At 37.1% G+C, this 17943-nt stretch overlaps 1 protein-coding gene across 6 annotated transcripts in view; it reads right to left on the reverse strand.

The window, feature by feature from the left end:
- Positions 1-3703: 3703 nt before the first annotated feature.
- LOC142334682 (cytoplasmic dynein 1 heavy chain 1-like) overlaps positions 3704-17943 on the reverse strand; it is a 148454-nt gene continuing 134214 nt past the window's right edge. For all 6 annotated transcript variants that reach the window (XM_075382911.1, XM_075382910.1, XM_075382909.1 and 3 more), the window contains 6 exons: positions 15842-15945; positions 7305-7534; positions 6098-6290; positions 5633-5892; positions 5150-5304; positions 3704-4775 (listed from right to left, as the gene is read on the reverse strand). In XM_075382911.1, coding sequence (XP_075239026.1) covers positions 4604-4775; positions 5150-5304; positions 5633-5892; positions 6098-6290; positions 7305-7534; positions 15842-15945 — 1114 coding nt within the window. In that variant the 3' untranslated portion in view covers positions 3704-4603. The remainder of the gene's footprint in view (positions 4776-5149; positions 5305-5632; positions 5893-6097; positions 6291-7304; positions 7535-15841; positions 15946-17943) is intronic.

Genomic DNA, 17943 nt, shown 5'->3' on the forward strand with positions numbered 1-17943 from the left:
GTGAAAATTGCAAAAAAACAACAGGACTAATATAATTGCTCCAATTTGATGAAGGAAAATGTTCAACTAGTTGTGGAACGATAAAAACACACTGATGATTAAAATAGGAGGAGAAACCTTAGAGGAAAGTGAAAAAGGACGCATACACACACATGCACACACACACACACACACACACACACACACACACACACACACACACACACACACAGAGAGAGAGAGAGAGAGAGAGAGAGAGAGAGAAAGAGAGAGAGAGAGAGAGAGAGAGAGAGAGAGTAAAAAGTAAACGAAATGTAAAATTGGGATATCGTGACAAAAAAGAATGCGCACGAGAGATAGGTCAAAAGGGACAACGAAAAAGCGAGAGAACGGAGAAAAAAGCAATGAAATCCTTAGAGGGAGAGAAAAAAGGACAAAGGGTTAAAATAGGGCTACAGAGGTATGTTTGAGGGAGAGATTGAGATGAGATATTTTTATCAAGAACAAATAGCACGAAACACATGCACACACACATATACACACAAGCAAACACACAAACAAATATTGGATCTTTTCCCTTTGTGCCCCCATCTTAGAGGGTGCATATTATTGGCACCACCCATAAGCACGTGCCAAGGTTTTACAATGATTTACCCTGTAATGACACGTGCTCTGTAACTTAGGGAGCATGACGTACTGGGGTGCACAAACGGAAAAGATCCCAACTAATGGACAAGAAATTTAAAGAAAGGATAGCATTGTGTGTGATGGAAGGTATCAGAAAGAATTGGCCTTAAAACAGAAAACCAAAAAAAAACCAACCGACTAAACAATTCGCAAAAATGTAAAAAAAGGAGTAAAAACATAAGAAAAGGGAGAACAAAAGGGCAAAATGAGCAATACTTTTAGAGAGATAGAGAGACAAAGAACTGGAGAGAGAAGAGAGAAGCTCCATTAAAGGAGAGGAGCTACATTAAGCAGAAGGACAAGAGATGAACAAAGATTTAAACTCGGAAATTTGCAGTCACAGGAATAAAATCTAGAGAACGCAAGCGCCAGAAAAGCAGCTCAAAGAGGAAAAAACAGCGACATGAAAGCAAAAAGCAGGTCAAGTAAAAGACACGAAAGAAGGTGAGGAAAAAGAAAAGTAAACATAGCCAGCATGTTGCCGCAAAATAACCACTGTTGACGCGCTTGATCAGTATCCAAAAGTATTTTATTTTTGCGTTTGTTAGATTCCTAGACTATACTTATTTTAGCTTCTAATCTGAAAGCTAAAAATAGCCGGAAGATTGCCGTAAAATAGCCGCCGTTGATGCGCTTGATAGACATCGGAATTGAAACAGAAAAAAACACAGCTGACAGATTGCCAGAAAATAGCCGCAATAGCTTCGTTGATCTGCAGTCTCAAAAACACAGTAAAAAAGACAGACCAGAAAAATTCGTCTTTTCATTGAAGGTTGATATGTTATAATTTGATTAAAAATCTGTATATTTTTGAGGCTTCTATTAGGCGCTCTCTAATAACCTCCATTTAGAGTGAAACACATCCGTTTGACCTTATCTCTTTGATTTAATGTAAATAAAAGTCAATTTCAAAGTGAGGAAGTCATTTTTGTGAGTCAGGTAAGTCAAGTGTGACCAAAAATTTACTCACGCAAATGAACAAAAAAGGCGCTTCATTAAGAGCGAAAAATGACGTCACGCACGCACTTCAGTTGAAATTGCATGAACGACTGAACAAAAATTAGATTTGAAGTTGTTGTGACGTCATATGTTTGTAACAAAAATCGCGACGACGAAATAAAAAAAACCAAGAGAAGGCCAATAACAGCCTCAGCTATCGCTGGGGGGCTATTAAAAAGAAGACAACATTCAGCAAAATTGTTTGTTTTTTTTCAGTGCCAAAAGTGTTCTGTTCTAATTTTGGCGTCCAGTTTCAATTAGATTCTTAAAATCCGAAGTCAGATTTCAAACGTGAAAATCGTGACTTAAATTAAACGAAAAACGTGATCAAAAGGTAAAGCGAGTTAAAAAAAAGAGAGCGCCTAAATAATAGCTGTTGAGAGGCTGACCCCGGCTATTAATAGAATAAATAGCAATTTCAGCTAGCAAACACTAATGAACGTTGATAACCTAATGCTAAATTAAGTACGGATCGGGCTTTATCCCGTCTCTTTTGATTTTGCTTTTTTGACTTTGACTGTATTCACTACATTACGTAATTAAATGCGTGAAAAAATTTAAAATTCATTCAGTTGAAACTGTGAGGTAAGTCAGAAGTCAAGCATGAATTGTTACCTATGTAAAACAAAAAAACGTGCTCGAAAGGTAAAGCTAATTTAAAAAAGAGCGCCCAAATAATAGCCGTTGTGAGGCTGACGGTGGCTATTAACGAAAAAAAGCGATTGACAAAAGAGAACAAACAGAAACGCGTACATAAATGAGTTAAACGAGCCTGAGAGAACACTCATTAGTTTCACGGCTGATTCCTCAACTTAGCACCCCAATGTTTTTGGGCACCTGATAGGTTTTGCTTCAGCACCTTCAGCTTTGGTTGATGACATGTTTTTTCATTGACGCTTGTTTGCTCATTGAAATTTTCTAATTCGGCAATTGTGTGGTCATAAAACTTCTTACAAAACAAATTTTCCAGTCATCGGCCAACCCTTAAATCTTTATTCTCGGCCACTAACTGACTGTCTTTATCAAAAAGTTTTTGTTCACTGAACTGAGAAAATGTTCACTGAACAAAAAATTTGTTTGCCTTAACAAGCTGTATGTCACTGAACTATGCAGCAAAATATAAACCCACTAACGTCGAAAAATTTTTTCTCAAAGACAGGTGATGCGATTTAAATCAGTGAGCGCTGTAGCAAAGGAAATATTTTACGGTTGAAAAAATTACTCGGGAGAGATTCGCACCCTCCACCTCCGGCGACCGCGTAGACTCACGCACTTGCCACACGGCTATCAGCCCTTTGATCACGTTTACATTTTTTTTGCAACGCAGACCTCGCATTTATTACAACGCAGACTCAATTTCTCAACACGAGCAATTTTGATCTTGTACGAATTCAAGCGTGAAGAAGTCACTCAAGAAGTGAAATCAGGAAAATGTTCTAGAAGACGGTCAAGCAAAAATTGGATCTATTCTGTTTTGCCCCCCCCCCCACCAGCGTAGTGCTATATAACAACATATAATTTGTAACTGGGGGGCGTAAAACACACTGCGCGGGGGGGGGGGAACAGAATAGATCCCAAAAATTGTGCATAAAAGACACACGTTTATAATTCCTTCAAACGTCGTTCGAGAGCAAATAGAAACTTTTCGTCATTAAACTTTTTCCTGAAGAATTTTCCTGTCCTTTGCAACCGCTTAACCAATCAAAACTGTTAAAACATGCTGATCAATGCCTATTAAAAACGCAACCTTGTGTTCGCGCGCAATATTGTTGAGTGCAATTTATAATGCATCCAAGAAAAAGCACTCAAAATTTGATGCCAGCTATATAATTGCTGAAAACTTTGTTAGAGAGCAATTTATAACTCATCTTCATGAATCAGCAGTAATAGCGGGCTAAAAACATGCCATGTCATATATATTTGAAGGATGCCGATTGCCAATATTAACGCCCTAAAGATTACTTTATCGACTTTTTCACCTGCGCTGCAAGTTAACCGACAGATTGGTACAAATAGCTGCTGTATATACCCTTAAAAAGAAGCAAGCAATAATGAATTATAATAATACATAGTGATACATGACTCACACCATTCTTAATTTGGATCAATTCACTTCCACCACCAAGTAACTAAGCGATAGAGCACAAGTCCAAAATGGTAGAAATTCTCGTATCTTCCCATTGCATACAAGTAATGTCATCGTCAGTCTTTACATGTAAGGTTAGGATAACCATATTAACAGTCGTAGCACTGTACAAAAAGTATTCAATTTAAGCGCAGTCAGTTGCTTCGACCCATAATGCACTCATTTTTTTTAAAAAATTAATAGCTCCTTTAACATATCTTAAGATCTTTAACATCCTTCACCTTAAGAGAGTATAATGATATTGCAACGTTTCAACAAATCCCTCAGCTGATAAATCGCATCTCGAAATTCGTCATTAGGAATTACTGAAGACTAGTTTTCACCAATCGAGATCATCCTGATAAAATTTAAACGGATTGAGATGAAGAATTGTACATAAAATAGGTCGCAGCTGATTGTATTAAAGCATTCAGTTACTGTCTATCAAAACAGTCAGATCACAACACCAGTTAATCAATTAAGTTAAATTTAAGTTCTGCAATTAATATTACCCAGCATCGGAGCAGATTTTGACTTGAATTGCCCAGCAAAAGCCATTTAACACCTCTTTAAGAACCCGTCGTCAATTTTCTTTGAAATATTTTATGTAACAGTTGATTGTGTCAGTGGGTTTTAAACTGTTTAATTTTTTTTTCAAAGTTTGAGTCTGATAAGTAATTAAGTTTGAAACAGAATGTTTTCCTGTGTCATTGTCATGTTGCCCTCTCTTTTCCTGTACATGTGCTGGTGAATCCTTGTGGTTTGTTGGTGTGTGATTGGTGCTTAGTTGTGAACAAGAGAGTGATGTTCAGTTTAGACAGCCTTTGAGCACAGGAGGGCCACTCCCCTCTCGTAGAACTTCATGCCATCCGAGTGCACAGTGTGGAAGTCCAGAGTGAACAACAGTTCCGCCCGAGTGAAGTTCAAGTAAACTGGCAGTCTCACTTGACCCTCGCTCAACAAACCACGCTCCTCAACTGGCAACCTATGCACACGCCACATTCGTTCATACGCACCTACTGACAGTTTACCATTCAGTAGCCCAAGCTAAACTGTCGCAGAAAGACATGTTTTTAGTAGTTTACTTTCTCCAAATCTAGTTTTTTCTTGATCCGTCAATCTATACCCTTCCCTCAGTTCAGACAGTTCCTTCGCAATTAAACGAACCATCAATTCCGAAAACCCAAACTAACAAGGTTTCTGAAGCTAAAAGTTGCAGAAATTATAAAAGACGTGGGCGTTCGACCGGAGATCGCAGATTTATTTTCTCTTGAGAAGCGTAAATTGTAACAAGTCCCTAAGACCCCTTAACAAAGCAGAAATGAGAAGCCTGCACTTAAGACAAAAATAGGTACTTACTTGACCCAAGTGAGTGCAGTGAGTGGGAGATCGGTGGAAATTTTAGAGGAGAGGGAGAGCTTGTTGTCCTCACAGGCAGCCCCCAGGAGATTTAGACTCAGGATGCCAAATGAACACATGTCCAGCTTAGTGTGTACATCCGTATACACTTTGACCTACATACATCAAAAGTGAATCAAAATCAATCTAAAATTCCCTTATAAAATTGAGGTTCTCACTGACTTGAAAACCCACCCAATATGTGGCATTAAACGTTCTTCAAACCTTAAGCATTTAATTGAATTTCCTCAACATCTTGATTCGAATCATTTAAAGTATTATGGTAAAAAAAACTGGATCGAAAGTTTCTCATGATTCACTCCAAGTTCATCTGAGGCACACCCCTGACAAATATCACCATACAATTCCATTGAGCTTAAAAAAACCGTTTTTCCAATAACTAGAAAGGAGCAAGGCCAGTGAATTCTCGTCCACGTCATTTACCTGTAGAGTGAGCTCCTCGAGTGACCATTGATTGGCCTGTGCCACGTACTGTCTAGTGGCAGTGATGTATGCCTCGGCTGTGAACAGTCCTCCTAGCCACACATGGATGCCCTTGAGTGGCGCAGTCGTGTTAGGACTGTCATTGGCCACCTTCGAGATCTCTCGCAGCTGCTTAATCCTCTCAGAGAAGTCTGCAATCCATTGAAGCACAGTCACACTTTTCGGCACCTTGTACCTGTTCCAGCTCATGGGCAGAATGCCTGTTCAAATGCAAAGTCAGGATCAAACTGCATTCGTCAAATGCTCAATTTCACCGAAGCCTAACATAGCCGACAAATCACATCGTTGAAACAGAAAAGCCGTGTCAATGTTGGCCGCTATAATATTACTACTGGCCAATATCATCATTTCGTCTAGGTTGCTATACTATTTATTTGGTTTCTAGTTAATTAAAGTGGAACTAGCCTTTAGAAAGGAAGCTTATAAGTTGTCTGAGATAGTTGGTCTGTTTCTTCTCAACATTGCACACAGCCACCACATCTCTCAAGTCCCGTCTCACATCCTCAAGCAGAGCCGCGCCCTGGCTAATCTCTCGGTCGAAGAAGCGGAAGAGAGGATCCTTTATATTCTCACTATTTCGCTGCAGCACTTGCAGACTCTATAAAAATGAAACAAAAGATTAAAAACGTTTCTGCACAAGTTATGCTGATGATAGATATGGAAGCAGTAAGGAGTGACACCCATAACCTAAACTCCATGGGAAAGAACTAATCCAAGATAGACCATGATTTAATGTTTTCTATTGCTTCCCCAGCGTTCCTAGCCCTCTCCAAGTAGCTACAAAACTTTGTATAACATCAAATGTTGCAGATAAACTTTGAATAATTACGCACAACTGTCGCGACAAATATAAGGGAACATGAGAAAATATTTTTGATAAATTTACAAGAACCCAGTTTTCAGAGATGCCCATAGCACATTTAAAACATGTGGCCCCAAAACGTTTTATTTTCTACAAACCAGAAGTTATCCTGTCTTACCTCCTAAATTAACAGACAAATATTAGCATATAAACTGAAGTTGACCAAAACCAACGATTCTCAATTGCTCGGTCGATATAATCATGAGATGGTAACTGACGGCAAGGAAAATGTTCGGTCTCATTTGACTGGCGACTGATTGATGAACGCATTCAAATAATTCAAAATGAAGCAAATGATAACTTACATTAGCCTAAATGGAAAGCTTCATGATGGTGCAAAATCAAATTCACTTTTTGGAAAGCAGCACAATTAACCATTGCCTGTTAAATATAACCAACTAATGTTGGGAGAATTGCTCGCAAACGACCGACGGGCAGTTGGCCTTGTGAGCAGCTAGCTGCGCGGCTTGGAGAGGCAAGCTTTAGGTTAATGGGGGGGGGGGGGGGGGGGTCAGAGAGCACGGGGGTGTTGAGAGCGCAGATGGGGCGAGTGCTCGGGGTAAGGGTTGGAATGAGGACAATTGGGGAGTGGTGGTGGGTGGTGGGGGTGAGATTCAGGCGAAAATCGCATCTATCCAAATCAAACAGAAAATCTTGAAAAATCATTATAAGCGTCCGAAGGATAGCATAGATCCAATAACGATGCACACAAAATGTGAAGCTTAAAGCTATTTTTGAATGAAATGATACCTTGGGCACGAGACTAAGCCACTGAGAGGCGGTCTCAGCCAGCTGCTTCATCCACGCAGGTCTTCCATCATCAGCCTGTTGATTGCTCTCTTGAGAGCCGCCAGCAGAAGAAGCATTGTTATCTGCAGGTCCTCCGGACAGCAGATCCAGACCTCCACCAGCTGTCAGATCTTCCTCGCTTTCGTCCTCCAAAGTGCGCATCTTCAACAGCTTCGTTGTCATCTCAGTACCTATCAAAAACACAATTTTTATTGCTGCTTCTAAAATGGTCATGATACTCTTATTTGAAACTAACATCACTTAAATCTCTTTCATAAAAATCATTAATAGCACAACTGCAAGTCAAAAAATTCTGCTGTTTGAATAAAACAATTGTTTGTTCCAACATTTTTTCAATAAGGGGGAATACATAATTCATTAATTTCCGATTTTTTTAACACAGAAATAGATATCTAATAGCACTTGGAGGCTATTTTACTTTTTTATCAATTACAAGAGACGGGTTGAGAAAGAAGAACATTTGCTAAAGAAAATTGAAAAAGAAAAATGCAATGACAGAAAATGTGTCTCAATTTTAATTTATATAAAATAATTTAACTAAAAATTTAATTTTCAATTTAAATATTTTTTGCTAACTAATTCCTATTATACAAACTTGTTTAAAAACAGAACATTTCATTAAAAGTTAATTAAGACAAAAATTCAAAAGAATAAACTACAACCATTTTTCACAATTCTTCCTCATATTAATTAACTTAGAATTTCATTTTTGTAACTCATTAAAGACGAAATATAGCGAAAGGAAAAAATTGAACTTAATACGCGGAAACAAAAATAAGAGAGCGTACGCCGAATTTGAAAATCCTGTACAAAAGGTAACTCTTTTCTAGTTATTAACCAATATCTTACCCTCGTTTATCAAACACTGCCCAAATCAACGAATCAGAAACACTTCATGTACCAGAAAATTACTGAAACGAAAACAATTCTTCTAGAGAACGAGAAAACTCAAAATTGACAGTTCGCATTTTGTTGTTGTCTTTAGATTCTTGAACACACTGAAATAAACGAAATAAAATATCTGGAAAAAACTGTATGATAATAATGAAAATCATTTGCAACAAAAACGGTAAGGACCGAAAAATGTTAAATAACAATTTTTTTTCTTGATCTTTTACGCTAAGCCTGAAAATCTTGACCCTAATTTGATTCGAGGATCGATTGGACTAAAAAGAACTGGCCGTATATGGGATATTGGAGACTAGATCGCTGTAAAGAAAGGAACAAACATAAAATATAGCTGGCATACTGCCAGAAAGTAGCCGCAATAGCTTTGTAGATCTGCAGTCTCAAAAAGCTAGTAAAAGAAGCAGAGCAAAAAATAAGTTTCTTTTATTATCAAATTGATTAGGAATCAGTTTATCTTATTGCTGCTTCTAATAGTTGTCCTCACATAATTTCCAATTATAGTGACACAAATTCACTCGGCCTTATCTCTTTGAATTAAAGTGAAGAAAAGACAAATTCAGAAAGCGGAAGTCATTTTTGAGAGTGAGGTAAGTCACGTGTCACCGAAAACATAATCACGCAAATGAACAAATAATTTCTCTCCAATAAAAACGAAAAATGACGTCACGTAAGCAATCGGTTGCAATTGCATGAACAAATGAACAAAAAGCAGAAGTGATTATGACGTCATATGGTCGGTACAAAAATCGTGACGACGAAAAAACCAAGAGAAGGCAGATAATAGCCCCAGCTATTGCTTTGCGGCTATTAATAAAAAATCCAAAATAAAAAACTTCTTTTTCTCGCCAAACTCTGAGCAAGTTGCGGCTATTAAAAAAAATCCAAAATGAAAAAATTCTTTTTCTCGCTAAACTCTGAGCAAGTTTAACAACTGCCTCTATTAGCTGCTCTCAAATAACCTTCAATAAGAGTGACACACATTCACTTAACCTTATCTCTTTGAATTGAAGTAAATAAAAGCCAGTTTCAAAGCCAGTTTTTTTGAGACTGAGGTAAGTCACATGTGACCAAAAATTTAATCACGCGAATGAACAAAAAAATTCGCTCCACTAAGAGCGAAAAAGACCGTCACACACGTAATTCAGTTGAAATTGCATGAACGAATGAACAAAAAGAAGATTTGAAGTGGTTGTGACGTCATATGGTCGTAAAAAAATCTTGACGACGAAAAAACCAAGAGAAGGCAGATAATAGCCCCAGCTATTGCTTTGCGGCTATTAATAAAAAATCCAAAATAAAAAACTTCTTTTTCTCGCCAAACTCTGAGCAAGTTGCGGCTATTAAAAAATCCAAAATGAAAAAATTCTTTTTCTCGCTAAACTCTGAGCAAGTTTAACAACTAACAACTAATAAAAACTAGCTAACAACTAATAAAATAGCTGGCAGATTGTCAGAAAATACCCGCAATAGCTTCGTAGATCTGCAGTTTCAAAAAACAGTAAAAAGACAGACCAATAAAATTAGTCTTTTCATTGAAGGCTGAGATGTTATGTTTTGATTAAGAATCTGTATAAGTTATTGCTGCCTCTATTAGCTGCTCTCAAATAACCTTCAATAAGAGTGACACACATTCACTTAACCTTATCTCTTTGAATTGAAGTAAATAAAAGCCAGTTTCAAAGCCAGTTTTTTTGAGACTGAGGTAAGTCACATGTGACCAAAAATTTAATCACGCGAATGAACAAAAAAATTCGCTCCACTAAGAGCGAAAAAGACCGTCACACACGTAATTCAGTTGAAATTGCATGAACAAATGAACAAAAAGAAGATTTGAAGTGGTTGTGACGTCATATGGTCGTAAAAAAAATCTTGACGACGAAAAAACCAAGAGAAGGCAGATAATAGCCCCAGCTATTGCTTTGCGGCTATTAATAAAAAATCCAAACTAAAAAAATTCTTTTTCTCGCTAAACTCTGAGCAAGTTTAACAACTAACAACTAATAAAAACTAGCTAACAACTAATAAAATAGCTGGCAGATTGCCAGAAAATACCCGCAATAGCTTCGTAGATCTGCAGTTTCAAAAAACAGCAAAAAAGACAGACCAACAAAATTAGTCTTTTCATTGAAGGCTGAGATGTTATGTTTTGATTAAGAATCTGTATAAGTTATTGCTGCCTCTATTAGCTGCTCTCAAATAACCTTCATTAAGAGTGACACACATTCACTTAACCTTATCTCTTCGAATTGAAGTAAATGAAAGCCAGTTTCAAAGCCAGTTTGTTTGAGACTGAGGTAAGTCACATGTGACCAAAAATTTAATCACGCGAATGAGCAAAATTCGCTCCACTAAGAGCAAAAAAGACAGTCACACACGTACTTCAGTTGAAATTGCATGAACGAATGAACAAAAAGAACATTTGAAGTGGTTGTGACGTCATATGGTCGTAAAAAAATCTTGACGACGAAAAAACCAAGAGAAGGCAGATAATAGCCCCAGCTATTGCTTTGCGGCTATTAATAAAAAATCCAAAATAAAAAACTTCTTTTTCTCGCCAAACTCTGAGCAAGTTGCGGCTATTAAAAAATCCAAAATGAAAAAATTCTTTTTCTCGCTAAACTCTGAGCAAGTTTAACAACTAACAACTAATAAAAACTAGCTAACAACTAATAAAATAGCTGGCAGATTGTCAGAAAATACCCGCAGTAGCTTCGTAGATCTGCAGTTTCAAAAAACAGCAAAAAAGACAGACCAACAAAATTAGTCTTTTCATTGAAGGCTGAGATGTTATGTTTTGATTAAGAATCTGTATAAGTTATTGCTGCCTCTAATAGCTGCTCTCAAATAACCTTCATTAAGAGTGACACACATTCACTTAACCTTATCTCTTCGAATTGAAGTAAATAAAAGCCAGTTTCAAAGCCAGTTTTTTTGAGACTGAGGTAAGTCACATGTGACCAAAAATTTAATCACGCGAATGAACAAAAAAATTCGCTCCACTAAGAGCGAAAAAGACCGTCACACACGTAATTCAGTTGAAATTGCATGAACGAATGAACAAAAAGAAGATTTGAAGTGGTTGTGACGTCATATGGTCGTAACAAAAATCTTGACGAGGAAAAAAAACCAAGAGAACGCCAATAATAGCCCCAGCTATCGCTGTGCGGCTAAAAATGACGTGTGAAAACATAAGTTAACTTCATCACTGATCGATTTTCTCAGTTGCTTCAAAAACTTCAGACCACGTTTCCCTTCATTTAACGAATCAAGACTAATTAAAGTTATCATAACTGACTCAATATGGGATTTTTGATGAACAAAAAAAATTTTTGGAACGCACAATTATTACGTTTCCATTCTCTTTACTGATGCTTAGTGGCCTTTGAAAACTTTGTCGCCCTTTTTGTGGCCAACTTTGATCATGCTAAAAACCAACCGAATCCAAGAGCCATTGGAAATATACATAAGGAACAGCTCAGTACGGAAAGTGTAGAAAATTTAAAGTGTAGAAAGTGTAGAAAATTTCAATCACACCCTTCATTTGAATAACATAGTCCGTAGATTGCCGCAATAGCTGCGAAAGAATAGACCTGCGTGCCATATAATAGAGATAGAAACAGACACAGATCTAAATTGAAAAAAAAACCGACGCCGCTGAAAAAAACTAGGTAAAAAACATTCAGCGATAAATTAATAAAGCTTGTTAAAATTCATTCCGCAGAAGCCTCTTATTAGGGACCTTTACTGCACAAATGAGTTCCTTCGACCTTAAACTAATTCAAACTAAATTTAAGTTTTAAAGTGCAAAAGTCATTTTATTGAGTGAGGTAAGTCACGTATGATCAAAATCTAATCACGCAAATAACCTCAAAACTTTTGCAAAAGCGAGCGAGAAATGACGTCACGCGCGCAAATGCCGTTAGTGAGGGGAAGAAGTCATTCAGAAAATTTGACTTTTTCAGCTTTGCTGCGTGAACAAATGTAAAACGAAAAAAGAGCGTCAGACGACGAATCAAAAAATAGCCGGAAGAATTCCGGAAGCGACTCGAAAAGTCAAGATTTCACAAAAAACCGTAATTGCAGCTGAAGCAATTACCTTTTGTATTAAACCATTAACTCATTGCCTCACTAGGTCTGATCTAAAAATTGGGAAAAAAAAACCACTCACCAAGAAAAAAAAAGCAGCAAAATTTTATATTATTGAAAACCTTTGCTAACGTTAAAAAATCCGACATAATTAGGATGGTCAAAATACTGATAGACTCCAAAAGCAGACAGTGTTATCAATTGCCCTAAAAATCATAATTCTAGTCGCTAAAAGATCGCAAAAGCAAACTGCAGATAATAATCTTAAAACTAAGTTAAACTTTTCAAAAAAGAATGCTCAAAATTAAGAACCAGAAAACCACTACAATTAGAATGCAAATCACTGCAATTAGGACAGAAACAACACATACTGCTTCCTTGGTGTACGTATGCTAGACAAAAATGATTTCATGAAAAATTAAAAAATTCAAAAATTAAATTAATCATAGAAAAGACATAAGCAACAGAATAATATTCAAAGGCAAGAATGACTGAAAACAATACCAAGGCCACCAGAAAATGGCAAGGCCAAGGCCACCAGCTGTTCCTTATGTATATTTCCAAGAGCCATTGGAAATATACATAAGGAACAGCTCAGTACGGAAAGTGTAGAAAATTTAAAGTGTAGAAAGTGTAGAAAATTTCAATCACACCCTTCATTTGAATAACATAGTCCGTAGATTGCCGCAATAGCTGCGAAAGAATAGACCTGCGTGCCATATAATAGAGATAGAAACAGACACAGATCTAAATTGAAAAAAAAACCGACGCCGCTGAAAAAAACTAGGTAAAAAACATTCAGCGATAAATTAATAAAGCTTGTTAAAATTCATTCCGCAGAAGCCTCTTATTAGGGACCTTTACTGCACAAATGAGTTCCTTCGACCTTAAACTAATTCAAACTAAATTTAAGTTTTAAAGTGCAAAAGTCATTTTATTGAGTGAGGTAAGTCACGTATGATCAAAATCTAATCACGCAAATAACCTCAAAACTTTTGCAAAAGCGAGCGAGAAATGACGTCACGCGCGCAAATGCCGTTAGTGAGGGGAAGAAGTCATTCAGAAAATTTGACTTTTTCAGCTTTGCTGCGTGAACAAATGTAAAACGAAAAAAGAGCGTTAGACGACGAATCAAAAAATAGCCGGAAGAATTCCGGAAGCGACTCGAAAAGTCAAGATTTCACAAAAAACCGTAATTGCAGCTGAAGCAATTACCTTTTGTATTAAACCATTAACTCATTGCCTCACTAGGTCTGATCTAAAAATTGGGAAAAAAAAACCACTCACCAAGAAAAAAAAAGCAGCAAAATTTTATATTATTGAAAACCTTTGCTAACGTTAAAAAATCCGACATAATTAGGATGGTCAAAATACTGATAGACTCCAAAAGCAGACAGTGCTATCAATTGCCCTAAAAATCATAATTCTAGTCGCTAAAAGATCGCAAAAGCAAACTGCAGATAATAATCTTAAAACTAAGTTAAACTTTTCAAAAAAGAATGCTCAAAATTAAGAACCAGAAAACCACTACAATTAGAATGCAAATCACTGCAATTAGGACAGAAACAACACATACTGCTTCCTTGGTGTACGTATGCTAGACAAAAATGATTTCATGAAAAATTAAAAAGTTCAAAAATTAAATTAATCATAGAAAAGACATAAGCAACAGAATAATATTCAAAGGCAAGAATGACTGAAAACAATACCAAGGCCACCAGAAAATGGCAAAAAACTTTAAGAAGTGGATTTTGAAAAGGCTTTCTAGCAACCTCTCAGTACCTCTGATTGTAAACCAAAGAAATGACGAAAATCTAAGAAAAAGCTGATATCACCCAATTTTAAAAAGAAAAATTAATATAACGAATAAAAATGTAGGTGCCAGGACAACGATAGAATGAAGAAAACTAGAATGTGAAGAAAATGGACACAATGTAACAAACACCGTAACAAAATTCTTGAGTTTTGAAATTTAAAAGTCAAATAAAAAATCAAGAAAAACGAACACATTATATTGTTCAGTAATTGAGACAAAGAAAACACAACATGTCATCCGAGACAAAAAGCCATCTTCCTGAATAGCACAAAAAAAACAAAAAAACAATTCAAACATACGAAACATTGAAACATTTTTGAAATTTTTAAGACTGAAAATATGAAAAAACTTTTTAACTGTTTTTCAAAAACTTAACGCCAAAAAGTGATTGAATTTTTTGAAACGAAACTAAAGTCCCTGATGTTGCACAAAAAGACTATTTCAAGTAATTAAAACCGAAATACAAACAAAAAACTACGAAAATCGGATTAGCATATGAACAATTTTACAAAACAAAATTACATAGAGGTAGAAAGAGGCTTTGATGATATGAATTATCAAAGTGAAGTTGCCATATTGAACGATGTTTGAAAAAAGGCTGTTGAAAGACCCAAAAATGAAAAATTAATAGAAAAAAGGCCAAAAATTAACTAAAAAAAATCGAAAAAGATCTGCCAATTTTGACCTTGAAAAATATTTTCAGTCTCTCGAAAACACTGTGATATCAAATTCTGAGGTATACATTTCAGTATAGCATTGAATAAAAATTATTTCTACAAAAAACCAAATTACAAGGAAAAAATTGGGCCACTTAGACGAAAAAGCGGCTAAAAACGGATATCTATATGTGCCATTCCGTCAAAAATACTTTTCAAAGTCAAAAAGTCATTCACTAAACGCAGCGCATGATCAAAAAACTTTGCTCAGAAAAAATTAGTTCACACGGCAATTTTACTCACTTTCGCTTTTAGGTTAAAACAGCGTCTGAACGAATAGTACTTCCGGTAAAAAAAAACCTAAAGAAAACCAATACTCCTCTCTTCGAGTCGTAAAAAACCAAGAGCACCGCAATATAGCTACGCTCAGCTTACAGCTTCGCAGCTATAAACATAGCCGGCAGATTGCCGGAATAGCTGCGAAAGAATAGACCTACGTGCCATATAATAGAGATAGAAACAGATACAGATCTAAATTGAAAAAAAAATCGACGCCGCTCAAAAAACTAGGTAAAAAAATTTAGCGATAAATTAATAAAGCTTGCTAAAATTCATTCCGCAGAAGCCTCTTATTAGGGACCTTTACTGCACATATGAGTTCCTTTGACCTTAAACAAATTCAAATTAAACTTAAGTTTTAAAGTGCAAAAGTCATTTTATTGAGTGAGGTAAGTCACTTGTGATCAAAATCTAATCACGCAAAAAACTTTTGCTAAAGAGAGTGAGAAATGACGTCACGCGCGCAAACGCCGTTAGTGAGAGGAAGAAGTCATTCAGAAAATTTGACTTTTTCAGCTTCGCTGTGTGAACAAATGTAAAACGAAAAAAGAGCGTCAGACGACGAAACAAAAAAAACCAAGATCACCGCAATATAGCTACGCTCAGCTTACAGCTTCGCAGCTATAATAAAAAATCCTCACTGCTACATAACTTTAATCAAGTATACTTACCGAGGGTCGTGAGCAAGACAGTCTCGGCATTGTTGGGGAGTCCTAGCCACGATGGTGTCTGAGTATCGGGCAAGTCACCTACCCACTTCACAAACTGCTCATGTCTGAAACAGTAGCAGAAGCTTAGAATTCAATAAATTGGAATACTGAACAATATATAAGCAGGAACAACTACGTTTGGTCCGCAAATGCACCTAGGGCATAAATTAACCTTACATAACCTAAATAAAATTTAGGTTATGTAACCATAAATTAGTTACATAACCTAATTCGACTAATCAGGTGGCGAGTTGCTCTCAACGATCGCCGAACAGTTGGTTGGCTTCGGAAGTAGTGAGCGGTCTGAGGGGGTCTCTTAACGTTACGAAAAACATGAATTAATATCTCCCCAAAACTTAGAGACTAGCAGGGCGCAAGGCTTTAAGAGAACTTAATACCCTCTGGGTGCCACCAGTTAAGGGGTCAGACGAAAAATTGGTCAAGCAAAAAAACCATAAAACATAACCGACTAACGTCGGGCGAATTGCTCTCAAACGACCGGCGAGCGGTTGGCTTCGTCAGTAGCTAGTCACGGGGGGGGGGGGTGCACCGGGGGCTGATGGGGGGGGGAACAGCGCGGTGGGGGTGAGGCAATCGTGGGGGTGGGGGGTCAACAAGGGTCTCCTCTTCGAAGAACCGCCCTTCACACCATAAATAAGTATAAATATAAGTCTCCAAAACAGTTTGAGCTGAAACAGCTGAAAGGCTCTAAGAGCACTTAATGGCCGCTGGGCGCTACCTGTTTATCCCGTTTTTGAGGACGAAAAGTCAAAAGCGTCAGACGAAAAATTGGTCAAGCGAAAAATCGCATAAAAGACCGACAGGACTAATATAATTGCTACAAACTTCGTTTGAGAGCAATTAAAAAGACCACAGGAATATAATTGCTACAAACTTGATTTGAGATCAAATAAAAAAGAACTACGATGAGACCATTAGGGTTGGGGAGATCTGGACCGAATTGTCAGTCGGTAGAATGTGGACGGAGGGAATGTGGGGGGAGGGGGAGGGGGCGAGGGAAATTATGCACGGGGGGTCAAATTTTTAAGACCAAGAACTACCCTCCACATTACGAAATTATCTCCTCAAAACAATTTCAGTTAATCTTATACTAAAAGACTGGAAAAGCGTCGGGCTCTAAAAGAGCTGCTCAGCCACTGATTGCCCTTCGGGGCTTTACCTCTTCATTCCGTTATCAGGAAGAAAAAATTGAGGACTGAAGCGAAAAAAGACCGCATTGTAGAATTGAGAGCTGTGAATTAGAACGGATACTTAACCCGGCATATAGAGCAAACATATTTCATCTTGCTAATTACCACCAATTCCTCTAAGAACTGATCAACTTATCGAGCGCTTTGACTGACAGCGTCTTAGTATTAACACTTTGATAAAACATACCCGGCAGATTGCCGGAAAATAACCGCCGTTGATTCCAATAAGCATGAGTGGGATTGAAAGAAGAGAAGATATTGAAAAAAAAACGATTTTTGTACAAAAACATTTTTCAAGTGAACATGCTTCTGTTTCTTAGAGAGAGGCTACAGGGGCTACCATCAATAACAATAAGCATTAGAGATGGTAAATAAGACTTATAGGAACGACGTTCAAATAGCGGGCATATAAAATTGGGCTTTACGGGTTTATCCCGTTTCTATTTCTGACTTCAATTCTTATACTGACTCTGTTCATTTTGAATTGCTTTGCTGAGCAACTGATGTTCAAAATCACTCTTAGCACAATGAGCGAAGAGAGAAACTAGACTAGAGAAGTCAAAAAGATTTCACGCAAAATGTTGAAAAAGCGGCAAAATGAGATAAAGCGAATCATTTTTTTTGTTCGACGAAGTAAAAAAAAATAGGAGCGCTATAATAGCCGGCTAAGAAGATGAGGTCGGCTATTAAAAACTTTATAACAGTTCCCTTTATTGTTCGACGAGGTAAAACATAGCCGGGTGTCAGCATTTCCAAACAAAGAAGCGCCTTTGACGCCTTGAAATTGTCTCCTCAAAACAGTTTAGGCGAGTCGCACACTTAGAAACTAGTAAAGCGTTAGGCTCTAAGAGA

Source organism: Convolutriloba macropyga, chromosome 2, assembly GCF_964194025.1.
Source record: "Convolutriloba macropyga chromosome 2, txConMacr16.3, whole genome shotgun sequence".
Lineage (NCBI taxonomy): Eukaryota > Metazoa > Xenacoelomorpha > Acoela > Convolutidae > Convolutriloba > Convolutriloba macropyga.